The 18,089-nt window shown below is 45.1% G+C and overlaps 1 protein-coding gene across 1 annotated transcript in view; it reads right to left on the bottom strand.

The window, feature by feature from the left end:
- Positions 1-17,645, bottom strand: part of BMP6 (bone morphogenetic protein 6) — an 83,498-nt gene extending 65,853 nt beyond the window's left edge. Inside the window, exon 1 of the mRNA XM_072329636.1 lies at positions 17,095-17,645. Within this exon, the coding sequence (XP_072185737.1) occupies positions 17,095-17,509 (415 nt within the window). The 5' untranslated portion in view covers positions 17,510-17,645. The remainder of the gene's footprint in view (positions 1-17,094) is intronic.
- Between the last annotated feature and the right edge of the window lie 444 nt (positions 17,646-18,089).

Genomic DNA, 18,089 nt, shown 5'->3' with positions numbered 1-18,089 from the left:
TCAACACCTCTTCTAGCAAAGGAACACAAAGGGGCCAATTACTGAATTGCTGATAATGTCTTATCATCATAGTATCATAGTATCATAGTATTGTGCGAGTTGGAAGGGACCTTAGAGATCATCGAGTCCAACTCCCAGGATTCAAGCCCCTCTGTGTAGCAGAGCAGCATTTCTGCCATTTGCACCACAGGGGGGATTTGAACCCCGGGCCTCTGGTGTTGCAAGCAGCACCTTATACCACTGCGTCACTGGAGGCACTACTTATGGGCAAAGTAAACAGCGATCTTCCCTCTGTAAGATCAACAACAGTCCATGCTGCGCCTGGAGATGTCATCCAGCAAATGTTTCACATCTGGAAGGGCCCTGTGGCATTGCTGATCTCTCCTGCTCCCAGACACATCTCCTTCAGCAGATTAAAATTCAGATCTTTTAGTTCTTTGCTGTTAGTTTTTTTCCAGGTCAGGAGGCCTGTGACCTGTGAGAAATTAGGCAGGATTTCCATGGAGCTACAACATAGTTGCTTGTGGTGGCCCTAAGGATACTTGCTATTGCTAACATTTTACCTTTCCTGCCCAGATTTGGGCTTTTTGTGTGCACCATCACTGCTAATGAAAGTACCAGTTATTATACCCAGCTCTACAATCGAAGTACGCACACAAACACCAAAGTACTGAAAAGGAGGCATCTAAGTATATTTACATAATCTACACAGCAGAATGAAAAAGATTTCAAAGGCCAAAGAAAAAAAATCTGCAGGATGAATTCTCTTCTGGCTACGTGCAAAAAAAAAAAAAGCAGCTGAAAATTTAGATGTCCCAACTGCGACCAGCAGGTGCCTAATTAAAGAAACACCCCATGACAGTGACATGGGTTTAATTTGTTCAGGTGGCAAGGTTAACAAAATAAACTCAAGGAATTAATGTTGCACAAGCACAGACACTTAAAAATGAAGAAAAGGCCCACTTGCAATGAATCGCGCAACTCAGACAAGTATAGGAATGTATGCTAGCCTTAACTCAATTGCAATTAGTTCCCCCTCACCTTCCAAAAACTCACTTAAAAAGGAAATAAGTATTTACGGTGTAAGCTAGACCACAATAATTTTATTCATCCATTATTTCAGTTTTTCCTTTAGACTTGCTTTTATAGACAGCCCCAACCAGCCTACTCTCAACAGCCACTTAACACGTGTCACACTTAAAGGAGAGAATAAAGAACATTAGGATCAGCTTTCCTAGAGCAGAACATCACAAGAAAAGCGTAATAACATCACTTCCCCCCTGGCAGTTCTGCCAGATGTCCCTCCCAGGCACTTTCAGCCAAAGCCTGAACATCGTATGGACACCAGGGCGATAAGAATGTTCCTGAAATGCAACAAGACTCAGAGGATATGACAGACAAATGGGCTTTTGTGATGGAGAGCCTGCCTGCCTGTTTCCTCAGCTCCATCATTTGGCCTAATGAAGGTGGTAAGCCTTCTGCTTCCATAAACCTCGACTCTTCCATCACTGCTCCACTTTCACAGCAATGAGACTCTGTTACAAGTGTTTACACAGGTCTGAATCATGCAAGCTAGGAGACATGAAATAAGAGGTAAAATGATCAAAAACTGCATCAACTAGAGATGCAGCCAGAAACATTATTTCTAGAAAACTCAACTCCTCCAGGCATCATCCTTCAAACTCACTTGTGTGCTCCTCCCCAAGACTACAGGGTTGAGAGCAAGGACCCACATGTGTTCACCTCATTCCTATCCAGCTTGTTCCTCCTGACCCCAGGATTTCTCCTCTTTAGCCATGTAGTCAGAAGTGGCCAGCCCATAATAAGCTGTACAAGGTGCACCATGACCAGCTGCAGCATTTGCTTTGATACCAGAAGGGCCTTCCAAATTCTTCTTGTGATATTATCAGGTAACTCAAGGCTTTCTTTGCAGGGTTGTTCCCCAGTTGTACTCTTCATAGTAACTCTAGCCCAAGACAACTAGGGCTACTTTCATAGCCCATCAGCCTCAAACCACACTAATTTCTTTTCTCCTTGAGTACACTTTGTATTTATTCAACTAGAAACGGCAACCATCATGCTTTACACCACACATAGTGACAGACAAATACTCTGCAACACAATGACAACATTTTTCAACAGTTTACACTGAAATTCCTTTGCTGGACTGCCTGGATAACTAACTTAAAACCTTCAACTCAAGCCTGAGTTGGCAGTTCACATGCAGTTCCATGAAGGATTCCCCAGACCCTCCACCTTGTTTCTTTGAATCCCAGCAAGCATGAAGGTGCTGACAGGAAACACTTGGCAAGACCTTGCTGTAGCAGAAAACAAGGCAAAGCAGCTATTGCTGCTTTAATATTAACATGTGGAGAGGTAGCACTGAGTCCCACGAGAAGAGCACCAGTGAGTAGATTTTCTGGATTCAGGAATGAGTCATTGTTTGCACACACTTCTGAAGTGGGGAACTGATATTGACCTATGGTAACTTCCCACTGAGAGAAGGGCAGTGGGACAAGGGAACACATGGAGTGAAGAAAAGCCATGAATTCCAAGAAGAGTTGCAAGTATGTCCTTCTAGGTCATTACGACCTGGGCTTAGTGCACGATCCCTATGCTTGGTTTTGTTTTAGTTTGTATTGGATAAGTGCAGGTTTTGCTGTCTTTACTCTTCAAATAGCATCAGTGAAATCTATTGGACTATTCTATAGCCTTTACTTGAGATAACTACTGCCTCTGAACCTGGCACTAGGTAGTACTTTCAGCAGAAGAAACACATTAGAAAGCCACTGTTCAGTATCAAAACTTTCAAGGTTTCATACTATTCCTTCATGTTTCTCTTCAGCTTTGTGAAAAGTTAGAAAATTTGTCTAAATTAAAAATAATCTGTTTGTTTAATCCTAATCACTCTCTTTTAATTGCGAAGAGGACCTGTCGTACAAATTCAGGTTTTATTCCACCTCAGACTGGCGCAGTCCAAAGCCAAAAATACATATGTTGCTAGCTGGAAAATAAAGTGCCCTTGATTCCTAACTTTATTTTGGACAGTCAACTCCAAGTTATTAAAAGCCAAATTCAGTAGTGAGAAAATATATATAGCTTCAGCTGTTTTGTGTGGGTTTAAAGTGGTATTTGCTTTATGAGTAAGAGATTCAATAATGCATATATTTACATAAAAATAGTTTTGACGTTTAAGTTAACTTCTTGCCAAGCTGGTGCAAAAATGGAAATGTAAAAAGCGTAAGTGCAGAAATGAGCCCCTATGCTGTAAGTCTGCTATTTACAGGTAATTTTTTTTTCTTGGCAATAAGACCTGAACATACCGTTTTATAGCACTAGACCTAGCCACTCTGAGTCAATTTAGTGTTTATGGAAAGAGCCGGACTGACAGTCCACGAATTAAATTCTTCATGCCAGAATGTAGTTTCATAGGGGCAGCAGCAAAGGGAATTTCTAGAACGTGGGCCACTGATGTGCCTCAGTCATATTCTGCAGACATGACAAAATTCCAGATAGCAGAGTTGAGTACACGTCAAGTCAAACACCCCATTATTTCTCAATAGCAAAGAGGCTTCTGGAGAGGTAGCACCACCACGTGTCATGGGAAAGTATGCGATGAAACACCTTGTGCAATTTGAAATAAAACCCCAGACGGCTACAGTATGCCTGAAGCTTTCAAACTGGAGCTGTTCAGAGGAGGAAGTCTAGCTCACATAACATTTTAACTATGCAAAACTCACACTGATGTGCAGAAAGTGATAATCTGCCACTGTCAGGGCTTCTAGGTTACTTGTCAAGACTCTCAGGAAAGGAAGAACAAGAAACAGAGAGACAGAGGCTAACAGAAACCTGCACTGCAAATACAGAGCCCCAAGAAGATCGTGGAGGAGCCAGGACATCTATCTCAGATTTACATCCTCCCAGCAAGACATGAAGCCAAGTTGGCCAGGGCACCAGGCATATCTCTTGACATGCTCACACAGGTACCCCTAGAACTTCGTCTGAATTTGCACGTAGATCTTGTTCACTCAGACAACTTCAACACAAAACATACGAACAAGTGCATCTCACTGGAGGATTCACTAACAACTCCTCCAACAAATGATACTTGGTGATTTATATATGTTGTCTCATCTACTCAGTTGCTTTTCACATGAACCATCCAGCTTCTTCAGCTTTCTCTTTCCTCAGATCTCTTTAATCCTTGCTGAGGATAGGTGATGCACAATATGATGTCAACAACGTTATTCCACTGCATCATGGCAAGCCATAGGAGGCCTACTGTGCTAGGGATGACTGTAGTGTCATAGCAGTGTGACTAAATAACTGATGTGATGGACAGAAGAAGTTGGAAGCTTTCTTTTCTACTAGACTAACCAAGACTGCTCCTTACTTCTTTTTTCCCCAGAGCAATTAGTCAGCTCAAGAATGTCAAAATATATAGCTAGGCAGGAAGATAAATTACAGTGTAAGTGCTGCTGCATATGCCAATGACCTACCAGGCTTGGCCCCAAGGTTTCTGATGTTTGAAGCCTAATGCCCCTGTTCTGTAATGTAGGACTTCTAAACACATTTTAGTAATGACAAAATGACAGACAAACCTCCCTTCACAGTTCCATCATAAATATAAACAAATATAAACAAAGCCCAGATGACCAAACTGATGACATACTGTTATGAAAAATAGTAATGTATAATATGCATGCATAGATTTGTTAAACCTTCGGTCACCAATTCAGGCACTTTTGGAGAAGTTCACAACAGTTGCCTCATCAACAGTTAGTACTCTGATGGTCTCAGCTGAATGGTCTGGCAACTAAAAAGCCATCTTCACATTCTAGCTACCCTAAAGCATCATAAGTAGATGAAAATACATCAACAGAAACAATTAATCAGAGTTGAGGATAGTCTTGATCCCTACTGCAGCCTCATATGTTACATGTTTTTTCTGCCGTGATCTCACTAGCAATGCATCACCATTTTTAACCACTCTGAGCACTGATTCTACACTCAACAGCTGTGTTTGTTTACAGGGCTTGAAATTAACACAGGACAAATGGACTTCATCCAACTGAATTTTTTTTTGGCATTTTCCACTACACCACAATATATTGGTCCTCATAGTCCAATCATGTATTTGCCACCAATGCTGGCCAAGAAGAGTGGATAAGCAAAGGTACTGCTTGCAAATACATCATGAGAAAGCTTCTTATTGCTCCAAATGCAAGCTGTCAACTAAGCATGGTTCAGACACATGTATCTAGGGAACTCTATTGCTATGTTGTCCGTACTTATTCACTGCAAATGTAATGAATGTCATCATAACCAATCCTGTACTTTGTGGTGAGCCAGTTCAGTGAAAGTGATGAGATCTGATGACACTTTGTACTTAAAGGGATCTGCCAGTGCCCTTCACACTGGTATGTGAGTTCTCAAAGATGGTTCCAAAAGACTGCAAGCCAAACTTCAGATAAGACAGTCTTAAAATAATTTCCCATTTCAAAATCCACAGAAACAGAAAATTACTTAAAAGCAAATAAGCATGCAGCCCTCAGGCCCTATGTTGACATATATTGACAGTTTTCTTCTCCCAGAGTTAAGGGAGTCCTTTAGTCTTCATACAGTCATATAATACTTCGGGTTGGAGGGGTCCTCAAAGATAGTCTAGATCCAACTCCCCTGATGCAGCCCAGGATACTGCTGGCCTTCCTGACTCCAAGCACACACTGCTGGCTCACGTCCTGCTTTTCATCCACCAGGACTCTCATGTCCTTCTCCACAGGGCTGTCCTCGTGGAGGTTTTCTTGCAGTCTGTACACATACCAGAGATTGCCCTGACCCAAATGCAACAACTTGCACTTGGCCTTGTTGAACCTCACTAGGTTCACATGGATCCACTTTTTGAGCTTCTTCAGGTCCCTTTAGATGGCATCCCTTCCATCTATCTTTCTATCTATTAACTGCACTGCTCAGTTTGGTGTCATTAACAAACTTGCTGAAGTGCACTCAATACATCATCTAGGTCACTGATAAAGATGTTAAAGATCAGAGGTCCCACAACAGACCCCTGGGGAACACCATTCATTACGAGTCTCTGTCTGAACACAGAACCATTGACCACAACCCTCTAGCAGTGACAATTTAACAAATTTCTTATCCATCAAATGGTCTGCCCTTCAAACCCATGCTGCTGCAAATTAGAGATACAGATGTGGTGCGGGACCATGTCAAACGTTCAGGTAGACAACATAGTTTTCCTTCCTTTGCCCGCCAATGCCATCACTTCATGGTAGAAGGTTTTCTCCTATCCCATTTTACAATAAGCACTTAAAGAGGAGTTCCTGGTCTCACTGGGAAGTACCAATGAATAGTTCTGCATTACCTCTCGGACTCATGCAGGTAAATGTAATTTTAAATGTTTGCCCTAATTATTCAGAATATTCTTGCAAGTGACCGCTATTTATACTTGAATTTACACAACAGATAAACACAGCATGCATCAAGTTGTAGTTTACAGACTGTTTATGTCTTCCACTCTGCTACAAACACTCCAGTCCCATCTTGTAAACTGAGTTATACAAAAACTACCAAACAGCCTTACAAGCAGCTGCCGAAATCCTGGTATTCAAACAATTTCTCCACGCAAATATTCACTACAGTCCGTTAGTTCACCACAGCCCTCATTGGGCACCCCTCTGGACAGAACGAGGTTTAAAGCACTATGAAACTTGATTTTTTATTTTCTATGGAACTGGAAAAAGCACATTTTCAGGAACAGTTGAGGGGCATTTCATTTCTAAGAGATTGCATCTTACTATTTTTAACTTTGCTGCACGCAACCAAGTACATATTTATCTGATAATTCCAAATAATAGCAATTAGGACGTTCTGACATCACGAGACACGTGAAGAGCCCTGTCAAAGTAATATATTGCACTTTGCTGTGTAATTATGTTATGTTGGAGCAGAGCATTGGAAAACTTAGTATAATCATTAGCTGAGCGCTGAATGTTTTGATTGTCAGACAGGTTGTATATGATGCAAATATATGACTCAGAAATGATTTCACATAAACATTTTGGTAACAGCAATCTGACTCATAACCTCCAACATAGAAAATAACAAGCTTCGCAAAACATCTGTGCACTCTGAGCAACACAGCCTCACAACAACCTATGAAACCTTGTAGTGTCAAAAAGTGAGGGAGCCTGGTCCCCAAAGCAAAGAGATACTGCAATCCACCCTCCTAAATGAGTTGAAGCACGGAGGATTAATAGAGCAAGCCCACAGCAGAGGTTAATCAGGCTACAGTTCCCACTGGGGAACTGCCAGAGAGCTGTGATATTTGTGCTGTCAAATAGACTGCCCGGTGGGTTTGCTTAGTTTAGGTCCATATTTAACAGGCAAAGCACAGGAGGGAAAGTTTGTTGTTATTCTACCCGAAGCCTTGCCATGTCAAGTATGACACAATGCACAATTCATCTGCTATTTATTTTCTCATTCATTAGGAGATGGACAGCTTCTTTCACTGCCCCTTTCCGAAGACAAACGTGCAGTCTTGAGTGACAAGAAGGATTTACCGTCTGTTATTTCAGAGGAGGTTTGCCATGTTTATTCTGGAAAGTGCCATGAGTTAATGAACTATCTCTTCAAGCCCCAGTGAAGCCAAGCTGCCAGCTCAACAGCTGCCAGAAGCAACAGAATGTTTTGGGACCCCATAAAATTGTTTTTACTGAGAGCAGTGATAGCAAAAGCATCAGACGAACCCAATGCCAATAGCTCCTGCAACATAAAGGAGTCATTATAAGAGCTTCAGCATTTTTTTCAGAGTTTCTTAACAAAACTATCATCTAACTAAGAACACATACTTTTAGCCTCCCTGCAACGTGAATACCACTTAACCCAAGCACACCCCTTTCACTGCCTTCATGTTACCAAAAGCTAACCAAACCTCTTCTTGGCTCTACAACAGCTTCAAGCGAAAAATGTGCGAGCCTGTGGCCTCTTTCACCTTCCCCATTCAGCTCTTCTTGGATGCCAGCGTATACCCAAATTGCAGATCTTCAACACACACATAAAAACCAGAGCTATTTGCAGAACAGATTCAACTACAGCTCACTTGATGGACATTAAAATTAGAACCACATTCAAACCTAAGCCCGTCTCTACGACATCCCACACACTCCCATGGGACAGGGCAAATAGTAGACATGGTGAATGGCCGGACACACTGGTGAATATCTGGGTTCAGACAGCACATACAAAAGCAGGAGGTGATACCAACACACGCACAGATCAGAATCCATGTCCCTGATGGAGGGTGAACATCACACAAAGCCAGTGAAAACGTTTCACAGTCAGGAAGGGACAAAATGCACTCAGAGCAAGAAACTGGGATCTCCATCTGACTGATACCCAAGAAACCTGGGGCAGGATGTGGTTTTCCAAGTAAGAGTGCACTGTGTGAGCTGCTTGGAAGCCTGCCAGGCCAGTGATGTAGTTTTGTGGTTAGATCACAGCAATAACCTCATAGACCTCATCACAGCCCCCAGGCCTGGTCATGCCCTCTGAGCTTCAGTCACAAAATGATTCAAATGGCCATTAAATTTAGTCAGAGCATGCTGTAAGATTTCATAGAGTCTTAGGCTAGAAGGGACCTTAAAGATCATCTAGTTCCAGACCCCATAAGCAATTCAATGCTTATGAAGTGTTTTCAGGCCCTGAATAAAAGATAGAGTCATATCCTTACATTGTGGAACAGACGAGGAGCCCTCCACATCCTGCAGAATGGAACATTTTTGGAGAGGACGGCTGCTACAGTCATTAAAGTGTAAAAACCATCATACGCAAGAGACGAAACACAGACATCTCAAAGTGAAAATATCTCTTGTCCTGTGTAAAGTATGTGTATTTTCTCTCCAGCTATCTTCCATAGCATAAGTAGGAACTTCCTTACACGTGAGAACTGGGGTTTTTTTTGCCTCTTTTCTTTCCTTCACTCCCTCCCTCTCTTTTTTTGGGGGGGAAAGAGGAGGGGAGAAGGAGAGGATTTTTTATTTTTTTTTTTATAAGAAAGGCACTGAAAGGGCAAGCCAAGAGATTCACAATCACTAAAGCTTGCAGAACATACAGTGAATTTTGGCAGGACATGCATGTTTATCCTTTTCATATGCTGTTTAAATTATTTTTATAAACAAGCCATTATCTTGCATAGCCACTGCTTGGTCTCTTTCATGTCAGAGACGTTTGATGTTACAGTAATTAAGTAAAAGGGTCTGCATGCTTGAAATGTGGTCTCAGGATGATGGTTTGTGGGCAAGAGAATTTGCTGCTTTTCTACAATGAAAGGTTTATTCTCCAGACTTCATTGTTTCAATCAAGCACCTGGACTTGCAGACCAAATCTTTGTGCAAATACAAATTACATACTCGGCTTAAATTTTGGAACCATGCTCCCACCATTTAGCACTAAAAATTGTGTACAGCTGAGATGTGCTCTGCCATGACAAATGCATATTTAGTAACAGGAGCCACTACCAAATCAATTCTGTCTGTTCATTATAAAGCTGATACGTAGAAAATAGTGCGCATCTTTTCTTACTCATGTATGCAACTGGGATTCAGGGTCTTCTGGATCTCCACATCTGTTATCGAGATTTTACAGGTCTGGCCTGGTGAAACACTGCTCAGCATTCCTCACTAACCCACAGAGATACGCCTGAGGCGTAGTTTTGATCCCCAGTCCTCCGGTGCAGGAGGGGACCTGCATGGTGACCCTTTGCAGTGTGATGCCCCACATCCCTCTTAGTGCATGGCACCTTGGTCTAAGATCCCCAGGGAACCACACCAGACCCTGGCAAGGCAAGCAAGGTCAGACAGAAGCTAGTAGAAGATCTGGAGCCCCTCACTGCTTGCACACTGAGGAACTGGGTTTGGCATCATGACAGAAAAACAGGTATTTTAACACAAACCTGCTTCATGTATAATGAAGAAATGTTTCACAGTAGGGTAGTGAGATACTGGAGCAGGTTGCCCAGAGAAGCTGTGGATGCCTTATCTCTGGAGTTGTTCAACTTGGGGCACTGAGCAACCTGACCTAGCAGGTGGCAACAATACCCACAGCAGGGGGACTGGAACTGCTTGGGCACTGAGGTCCTTTCCAACCCAAATCATTCTCAGAGTCTATCTCAATTGTGCTTAAGCAGAATTAAAGCCTCAACCACTTCTTTATTCACCTTATTACCCTTCTTTTATCAAGGTTTGGAAAGTATGGAATTTAGACTACAGTAAGCGTTCACATCTAAACAGCTTTTATTACAAAGTTTATGAAGATGGAGGCACAAAAATACCATGCATCATGTATGTGCTTGTTAGAGTTCAGCATCTTTTCCAACTCATTTGGACAATTTTACTCCCAGTATAATAGCAGGGGCTGACTGCTGACAGTTCTACTCTCCCCAGTTCACCTCAAGCAATCAGGAGACACAATGATGAAATATGGCACCTCCATTTCAGACAAAACCTACAGACCCTTTTCACCATCACCTCTTTGCTTACAGGTATGGGTATCCCAATCTGCCCACAGGCTTTAATCCTCATTTTTACATGCTCCTTGTCGCCTGGTGTGAAGCAAAATGACTACACTTCAATAGACATTATGTCACCCTTTACACCCTTACACAAACACAGCGTCTAATACTTTCACCACACACACTAGGTGCACGTAATGCAGTAAATGACAAGATAAGAATATTGTCTCTGCAACACAGCATATTTAAAAGCCCACACCTGATAAATAAAAACGTGGCTCCCCATTTGTTCCTAATAAGATTTTTGTTTGATCAAATTCATCTTGTTTACATGACAGCTTCAAACAAGCTGATTCATGTGTCTTTCTCACTGCAAACGACCATTAAATTATATGGTATAACACATCTTTGGAATACTGTTTGAAAAACACTGTCATTTATTATAGGGAAATTTGACTTCTTCTGAACAAGTGCTAAGTGTCCCGATTAATTTGTAAAGCTATTCAAGCCATGAAGTACATCTGCACTCGGAGTATATTTCAAATACTGTGCTTCTGTTTTCATTTTCAAAATGTTTTCGTTTGTACACTAATATTTGACCTATGAATATTCCAAGTTTACGTGAAGCCAGCTATTCTAAATTCTTGGTTATACTGCGCATTCGTACAAAACACCAGGTGATATCACTGGATATTTTTAAGGGGAAATCTCATAGGAAAGCAGTTATGTATTCTTGTGATTAACACCACATTGGATCAAAACAGTCATGTCTAGCTCTCTTAAAATACAGCTACTGTTTTAGTTAGCAGAACACTTCGGCTCTGTCTACATTATACTTTTTTTGCCAAAAACATCGTACTGTTGCTACCACTGATTCAATTCTGTCATTGTACTGTGATGAACACTGCAACCTTCAAAAGGAAAATAAGAAAAGGAAAAAAAAAAAAAAAGAGCTGTGGGCTGTTCTGTCAAAATCTTTGTGCCCTTAAAAAAAAACACAACAAAAATCATCTCACGATGTCTCAACAAATAAATAAATTAATAAAAATAAAGAAGAAAAAATACCACCCTGCAACACAGCCTAAAAACTGACCCAAACCCTACATGTCCATCTCCTGCCCTAGGAGCTGAGCTAACTGAGAGCTCAGGAAATGCTGGTCGCAGTCTGAAGTCAGTTTCATAAACTGAACTCCAGCACAACCCCTGCAGTCCCAGCAGGGCTCATCTCAGTTAATTAAGACTTCTTTCTCCTGCACAGTTCCTGTGGTAGCTGTGTCCCTGTGCTGTCCCCAAAGCCACCATTGCAGAAACCAGGCCCAAGTGCAAGGTCAAGGAGCTCCCTGGCACAAGAAAGGTTGAAAGAGAACCCACTGGCAGTTTTCATGTATATCAAGGCTAGAGAATCACAGCCCAGAATGCCCTCTCCAGACATCAAATGGGAAATCTTGGTACAACCCAATGTCATTCTCTGAACCATCCACATGTAGAAGACTGGACCTTGACCTTGGTCTGCCGGGTGCTGGTCTGATCCTCTGAAAGCAAATGGGAATCTCTCAACCATGAGCAACTTTTCCATCCACACAGATCACAGAATCCCAGGAAGGTTGAGGGTGGAAGGGCCCTCAGGGTCCAGCTGGTCTGACTCTTGCTCTAGCAGCAAGATACCCACAGCAGGGTGCCAAGGACCATGCCCAGATGGCTACTGAATATCTGTATATTGTCTGTTCTCTGTTTAACATCACTATATAAATAGTCAAATGGAAACACTAAACTGTTAGTAGGTGGACTCCACTTAGGAGCACTGCCGTACCACTGCTGGGAAACAGCAGAAACACACAATGGGACTGTTTATGTCTTAAGTAATTCATACTTCCCTCTAGCGCCACGCAAGTTAGAAATGATGCAAGATGACTTAAAGAGAACCATGCCTCCACAGCATGGAAAGTCTAAACACCACCTTCCTTCCTCCAAGATCACAAACACCACTTAAAAGTTTACATTTAAAACTGTAAGAGGGAGCGTCAAGACTGCAATGGGCTGGGCCAGGCTTGGCACAGACCTGCAGCTCTTCAGTGAAAGCTACAGCACAAATGCCCCTGAGGAGCTCAGCATAGGGCATACATGGCAGCTCCCCAAGCGATCTACCTGCTGACAAGACATTCAGCTGAAGGGAAACTTTGAAAAGAACACCTTTTTAGAAGAAGTAGGTTGGTTGCAGGTTGCTTGCACAGGGAAAAGAACTGGGAAAGGCTGCTTTTGGATTTTCAATATACAAATCCACACATAGGCTCGTATTCTAACAAACAACTTTCTATTAATTTTTTATATACAAATTTTGCCTTGAATTGATCAAGAACCCTTTGGCAATTCTCACTTTCTCCAAGTACAATCATTTTTTTCTTTCTTCCTCTCACCCAGATTTAGGAAAGTGTAAACATTCAAACTATTAAAAGCTTTCACAAGAGTTCCTGGCTCTGAGAAGTCCACATGACACTCAAACATGGCCCTCCACTAACTTCAATACAGCAGATCTTCATCAACAGCTGCTCTTGGAACAACATATCTGTCAGGGCTCCTGTGCAAAGCAGGAAGACCTCTTTAGTCCCTCAAATTCACTGCCTGATGAAGCTGAGGACTTCTAAAAAGGCAATCAAAGGATGATGGAGGACCGCTTGCCTTTTCTTTCATCCTGCCATCCTTCAGCTCCACACCAGCAGACAGCCAGCAAGCAACAACTTCAAGGAGATTACCTACACAAGGGTCTTCATCTGCATCAGTTGAGCAGCAAATATAAAGCTGATCCCTAATGCTTAGGATGAGTCTTGGCGCTGAAACCCAGCATACTAGGTCTGGCAGACATCAGTAAACTCATTCCCATCATCAGCTTCGTGCTTTCTAATACTGGCCTGCTCCAGACACACGTGGAGGATACTGTTTGCATGCCGAGAGCAAGGCTTTGCATAGCCAGCTGGCAGCATAGCCAGATACACAGCATCACACACTCCCGTTATTCCCTGTGAGTAGATGTCATGACCTTTACAACATGTGGCCAAGAGTATAAACAGATGGGATGACAGTATGAATGGTGTGGTCCCGTCGCTACAATTGTACAATGTCCCTGATACATCTTCCTTGCCAAATTGCATATCCCATGGCTCCATGTGTGATACCACAAAAAAAAAAAAAAAAGACAGGTAGGCTGATCAGATGCCTCAAAAGATATATATATAGATATAGATATAGATATAGATATATTAGTCTGCTTCAGAAATGAATTTGGAGTACTTTAGCACTGCTTCCTTCCCAAGCAAAGCCACAGCGACTGTGCGTAAGCGCTTGCTTGCCATGGATTTATGCAAGATCATTCCTAGAAGTAAATCTGGTAGGTGACTGCTGCCAAAAAAAGATGAAGAGATGGCTCAGAGGACACCACATCCGTAAGCTACTGCTCTGCAGGCAAGGAGAGAGAGAGTATTTGCACAGTCAGCCGTGTACTGGCTTGCTGGCACTGAAATACAGTGCTCTTGCTCCCAGGTATGTGAAACCATACAAGGAAGATGGTGATTGCCTGGGTTTTAGGGATTCCAACATTCAAGAAACATTTCATCATAGTCACAATTCAAATCACACAGAAGGGCTTAGAGAATGGTTTGGGTTTTGAGAGAAAGCAGAGAGCCTTTTCTCCCAAAAGTAAGAACATACAGTGAATCCACACTGGTAGTTTGCTGCAAGAAAGAACAATACATAAGAATAGCAACCCAGCACCATGCTTCAAAAGTGCGCTTTCTACAGTGCTTGCCACCTGGAATTTGGATTAGTTCAGTCTTTGCTTGCATTGCTGTTTAGCTGTTGATAGCCCTAGATTTGGGCCATAGCAGAGATCCACAAAGATTGTTATTGCAGTCTCTTTTTCCCTTAGTGGAAGGACATGTATTCTTCCCACTGTGGATGCTTGCATAATGACCTGTATGGATGAGGGACCAAATAAGATTCTTCTCTGTCTTAATCTACACTGTTTCTCTCATTACACAGGGAGTAATCCTGGATACATTTAAAGTAACAAAGCCTTAGTGGGTCTTGTTTCTGCTGCTACACATGGCACGCGCTGCTCTCTAAAGGCACCAGCTAGCGAAACATGGCCTGGAGAACATCTCCTTTCTACTTTAGCTGTGAGGATTCAAAGGAAACCAGGGAGAGTCTGGGCAATCACAGCCCCAGCTCAAGCCTGCAGGTCCAAGCATGAGCCATCTGCCCTCATCTCCCTGAGCTTAGAGAAGGGTTGCTGCAAGAAGCTTGATACATCTCTCACTAAGACAGCCCTAGAAGTAAAACAGAGGGACACTAGCCTGAGTCAGCCCAGCATCACTCCCTCAAAGAGAGATGTCCATGCCAACCCCAAGCCATTCCAAGAGGATAAAGGGGAAAGAATCCTACTTGTACCACAAGGAAGATATATTATACAAATGGGAAACATTAACACAGTTTGTTATCCCCAGCAGTATTCTGTCAAACCATGCCAGTGTCTATCTTCATCCAAGGATGCTCCTGAAGAGGAACAGTTTCACTGGGGTACTGTCTGATCCATTTTGCTCTCCCAGCAACACAGCCCCTGTACAACCATACCCTCAGTGCAGAATTTAGATATCCTGGCTGGCCTGATATCTCTCAAAGGGAGAGATCAAAAACACATGTGCTTCTATCTGAATTCAATACTGAGCCTTCTTAAGCGGGAAACTGACAGAAATATGTGTTTTCTGACTGCTTCATCCCAGGCGATATGCCTGAAATAGATGCTTTGGGGATCATCTTCCCGTAGTAGGAAGCAGGTTTACCTGCTGTAACCAGAATTTTATATCAAAACCTTTTTTCAGTATCTAACTCAACGAATGAAATTTATGCTCTACATTACCTGAACTGGTTTGAATCCTGTACATCTCTTCACTTGTAATAGAAACCGATATTTACTGGGTGTCTTGCAAAGCAAAGTGCTGAGCACATCCCCATACGCCCCTGAAGTTAGTCCCTCAGGGAAACACTGCCCACACCTGACAAGTCCACACAACCGAGTAGAACCTCCAGCTACCGGGTGAAGCACCTGCCTGGCCAGATCTGTGCTGCAGTGATGCAGTACTGAAGGCGATATACCCTTTCAATTGAAGAAAAAAAAAGAAGGAAAAAATGTCTTTGGTAGCTGTCACCTCAGTCATGGAAGGGCAACCCTTCAAGGCAAAGCTTTTCAGAACCTAAGTCAAACCTAACAGAAAACAACTGAGCTGTTGTTTGGTTTCCATCCGTCAATCTGCGAACGCATTGGTAACAAACAATCGCATTCAATGACACGAAGGTTTATGACTCGGAACTTGGAAGTCGATGAGAAATTTCTGCAGTTGATTCATACTTCCTGAGACTCGGAATCAGTGTTTCTATTGCGCTGCTCTACTATGCTACAGGAATGATTTTCCTTGCTGTTACATAAGCGTCTAGACCCAAATGATTAGAACTGATCTGAGCCGTACGGATGTTTTTATTTCCAAATAATAATAATAAAACCCCAATATTTCCAGGCCTACTGTCTAATACTGCTCGCCAGCTGCCCCATTATGCAGGGTGCTACACACCAACAAATGCTGCATGCACACGTCTCTCCCTGAAATCAGCCCCTCTGGGAGCTGCCCTGCACCTCACAGTAATGCAATGGAGATGGCTCACAGACAGCCGTGCCATCACCACGCTTACCAAATTCACATCATTCCACCTACAGGTCCTCAGAGCTCGCAAGGCAACTGAGAGAGGCACGGGCAGTAGCTTTGCTTGTCTAAAGGACACTTATATACGCAGAGAGCATGGCAGGAGAGGGGGATTCCCATTGAGTACCAAAACCTCCCAGCTGAGGGAGTGAAGCTAAATCTGCTCTAAATACCTACATGGCAGTACCGTGCTACCGAATACACCTACCACCCCGCTGGCTTGGATACACTTTCCACTGCAGCGACACATCATTGCTATGGGTGAGGAAACACACTAATACTGGCGGGAGCTGCATGCAGGTGCCCGATGTGCAGCCCTGTCCGGCTCTCGGCCACCGCGCTGAGACGCTCGGGCTTAACAGGAACTCACTTAAAAAGGAACTGCCACTTGCCAAGTGAAATATTTTCCCCTCTCCACATTATGCTGAATCTAATTACACCGTTCCCTTCTAATTGCGATCTAACGTTCAGGGCTCCTTCAAGCGATAAGCTTAGCGGCTTTCCCACCGAAATTCCCAGCCCGGAGCCATTCGCATCAGGACCGCGTTTCTCCCGAAGAGCAGGGCTGGCATCTGGCTGAACTTCAGCAAGGTTTCTACCTCTTTCCCCGGCTCGGACACCAGAAGGGCTGTCCCGTACCGACCCCGTAGCGCCTCCGCCGGCCCCAGAGGAGCTGCGGGGACACGAGGGACAGCCGAGGGCCGCTCCCCGAGTACCGGCGTCCGCTACTTCGGACGGAGCGACTATAACCCCAGACTGCCAAAATACTCCTTTTCTCTTTGAGTTTCGTTTTATTTGCGCTCTCGGCTCGGCACTCACCCAGGTTGACGAAGCTCATCACCATGTCGGCGTCGTTGAGGAAGGCGCTGTCCTGCGCGCTGGGAACCGGCGGCAGCGGCGGTGCCGGGGCGGGGGGCTGCGGGCGGCCGCCTCTCTCCGCGCCCGCGGCTCCCTCCGCGCTCTCGGCCAGCGCGTGGTACAGGTCCAGCATGAAGCGCGGCGCTGCCGGCAGCCGTCCCGGCGGAGGTGCCGGCGGTTCCCGCGGCGGTGGGCGAGGACGGTGCGGCAGCCCCAGCACGGAGAGGATCTCCCGCTGCATCTCCCGCTTCTCGTGCGACTTCAGCCGCCGGTAGAGGAAGCCCGGGGCAGCGGCGGCGGGCGGCGGCTCGGCGGAGCGGCAGGCGCCGCTCAGCAGCGCCCAGCAGCAACACAGCCAGGCCAGCCGCCGCGGCATGGCGCTGGGCCGGGCGAGCTCCCCGCTTCCCCCTCTCCCCGGGGGCTCCCCGCCGCCCTCGGCCCTCCTAGCGCATGGGCCGGCGGGGGGCAGCCAAGCCGGCGGGGCTCAGCGCTCGCCCCCGCCCCCGCCGCGCATGGCCGCCCGCGGGGCAGCGCGCTGCGAGCCCCCCGCCGACGCCGCTCAGGTGCGCCGGGGCCGCCCCCGGCCCGGCTGCAGGGCTCAGCTCAGCTCGCCATGCCCGGTGGCTGCTGCGCGGCAGGGACGACGACGAGGAGGAGGAGGAGTACGAAGAGCAAACTTTTCCCTAGCGCAGCCGGACTGCGAGCGAGGGAGCGAGCAACTCCTGCCTGCGGCCGCAGCCCCGGTCCCCGCGGGCTGGCCGGAGCCGGGCTGCTGGCGGCGGAGGCAAATCACCAGCGCGCCCGCCTCTCGGCGGGGCGGGGGCCGCTCCTTCGGGGCGGGGAGCGACCCGAGGGCGCAGGTAGCGCAGCCCCGGGGCGGAGCGGCGCTTGCAGCTCCGTGCCGGCAGCAGCAGGTTGCGGAGCGGCGGTCCCAGAGAGCTGCCAGAGATTCGCTG

The sequence above is a fragment of the Excalfactoria chinensis genome, chromosome 2, assembly GCF_039878825.1.
Source record: "Excalfactoria chinensis isolate bCotChi1 chromosome 2, bCotChi1.hap2, whole genome shotgun sequence".
NCBI lineage: Eukaryota > Metazoa > Chordata > Aves > Galliformes > Phasianidae > Excalfactoria > Excalfactoria chinensis.
This window is presented reverse-complemented; position numbering and strand designations above follow the sequence as displayed.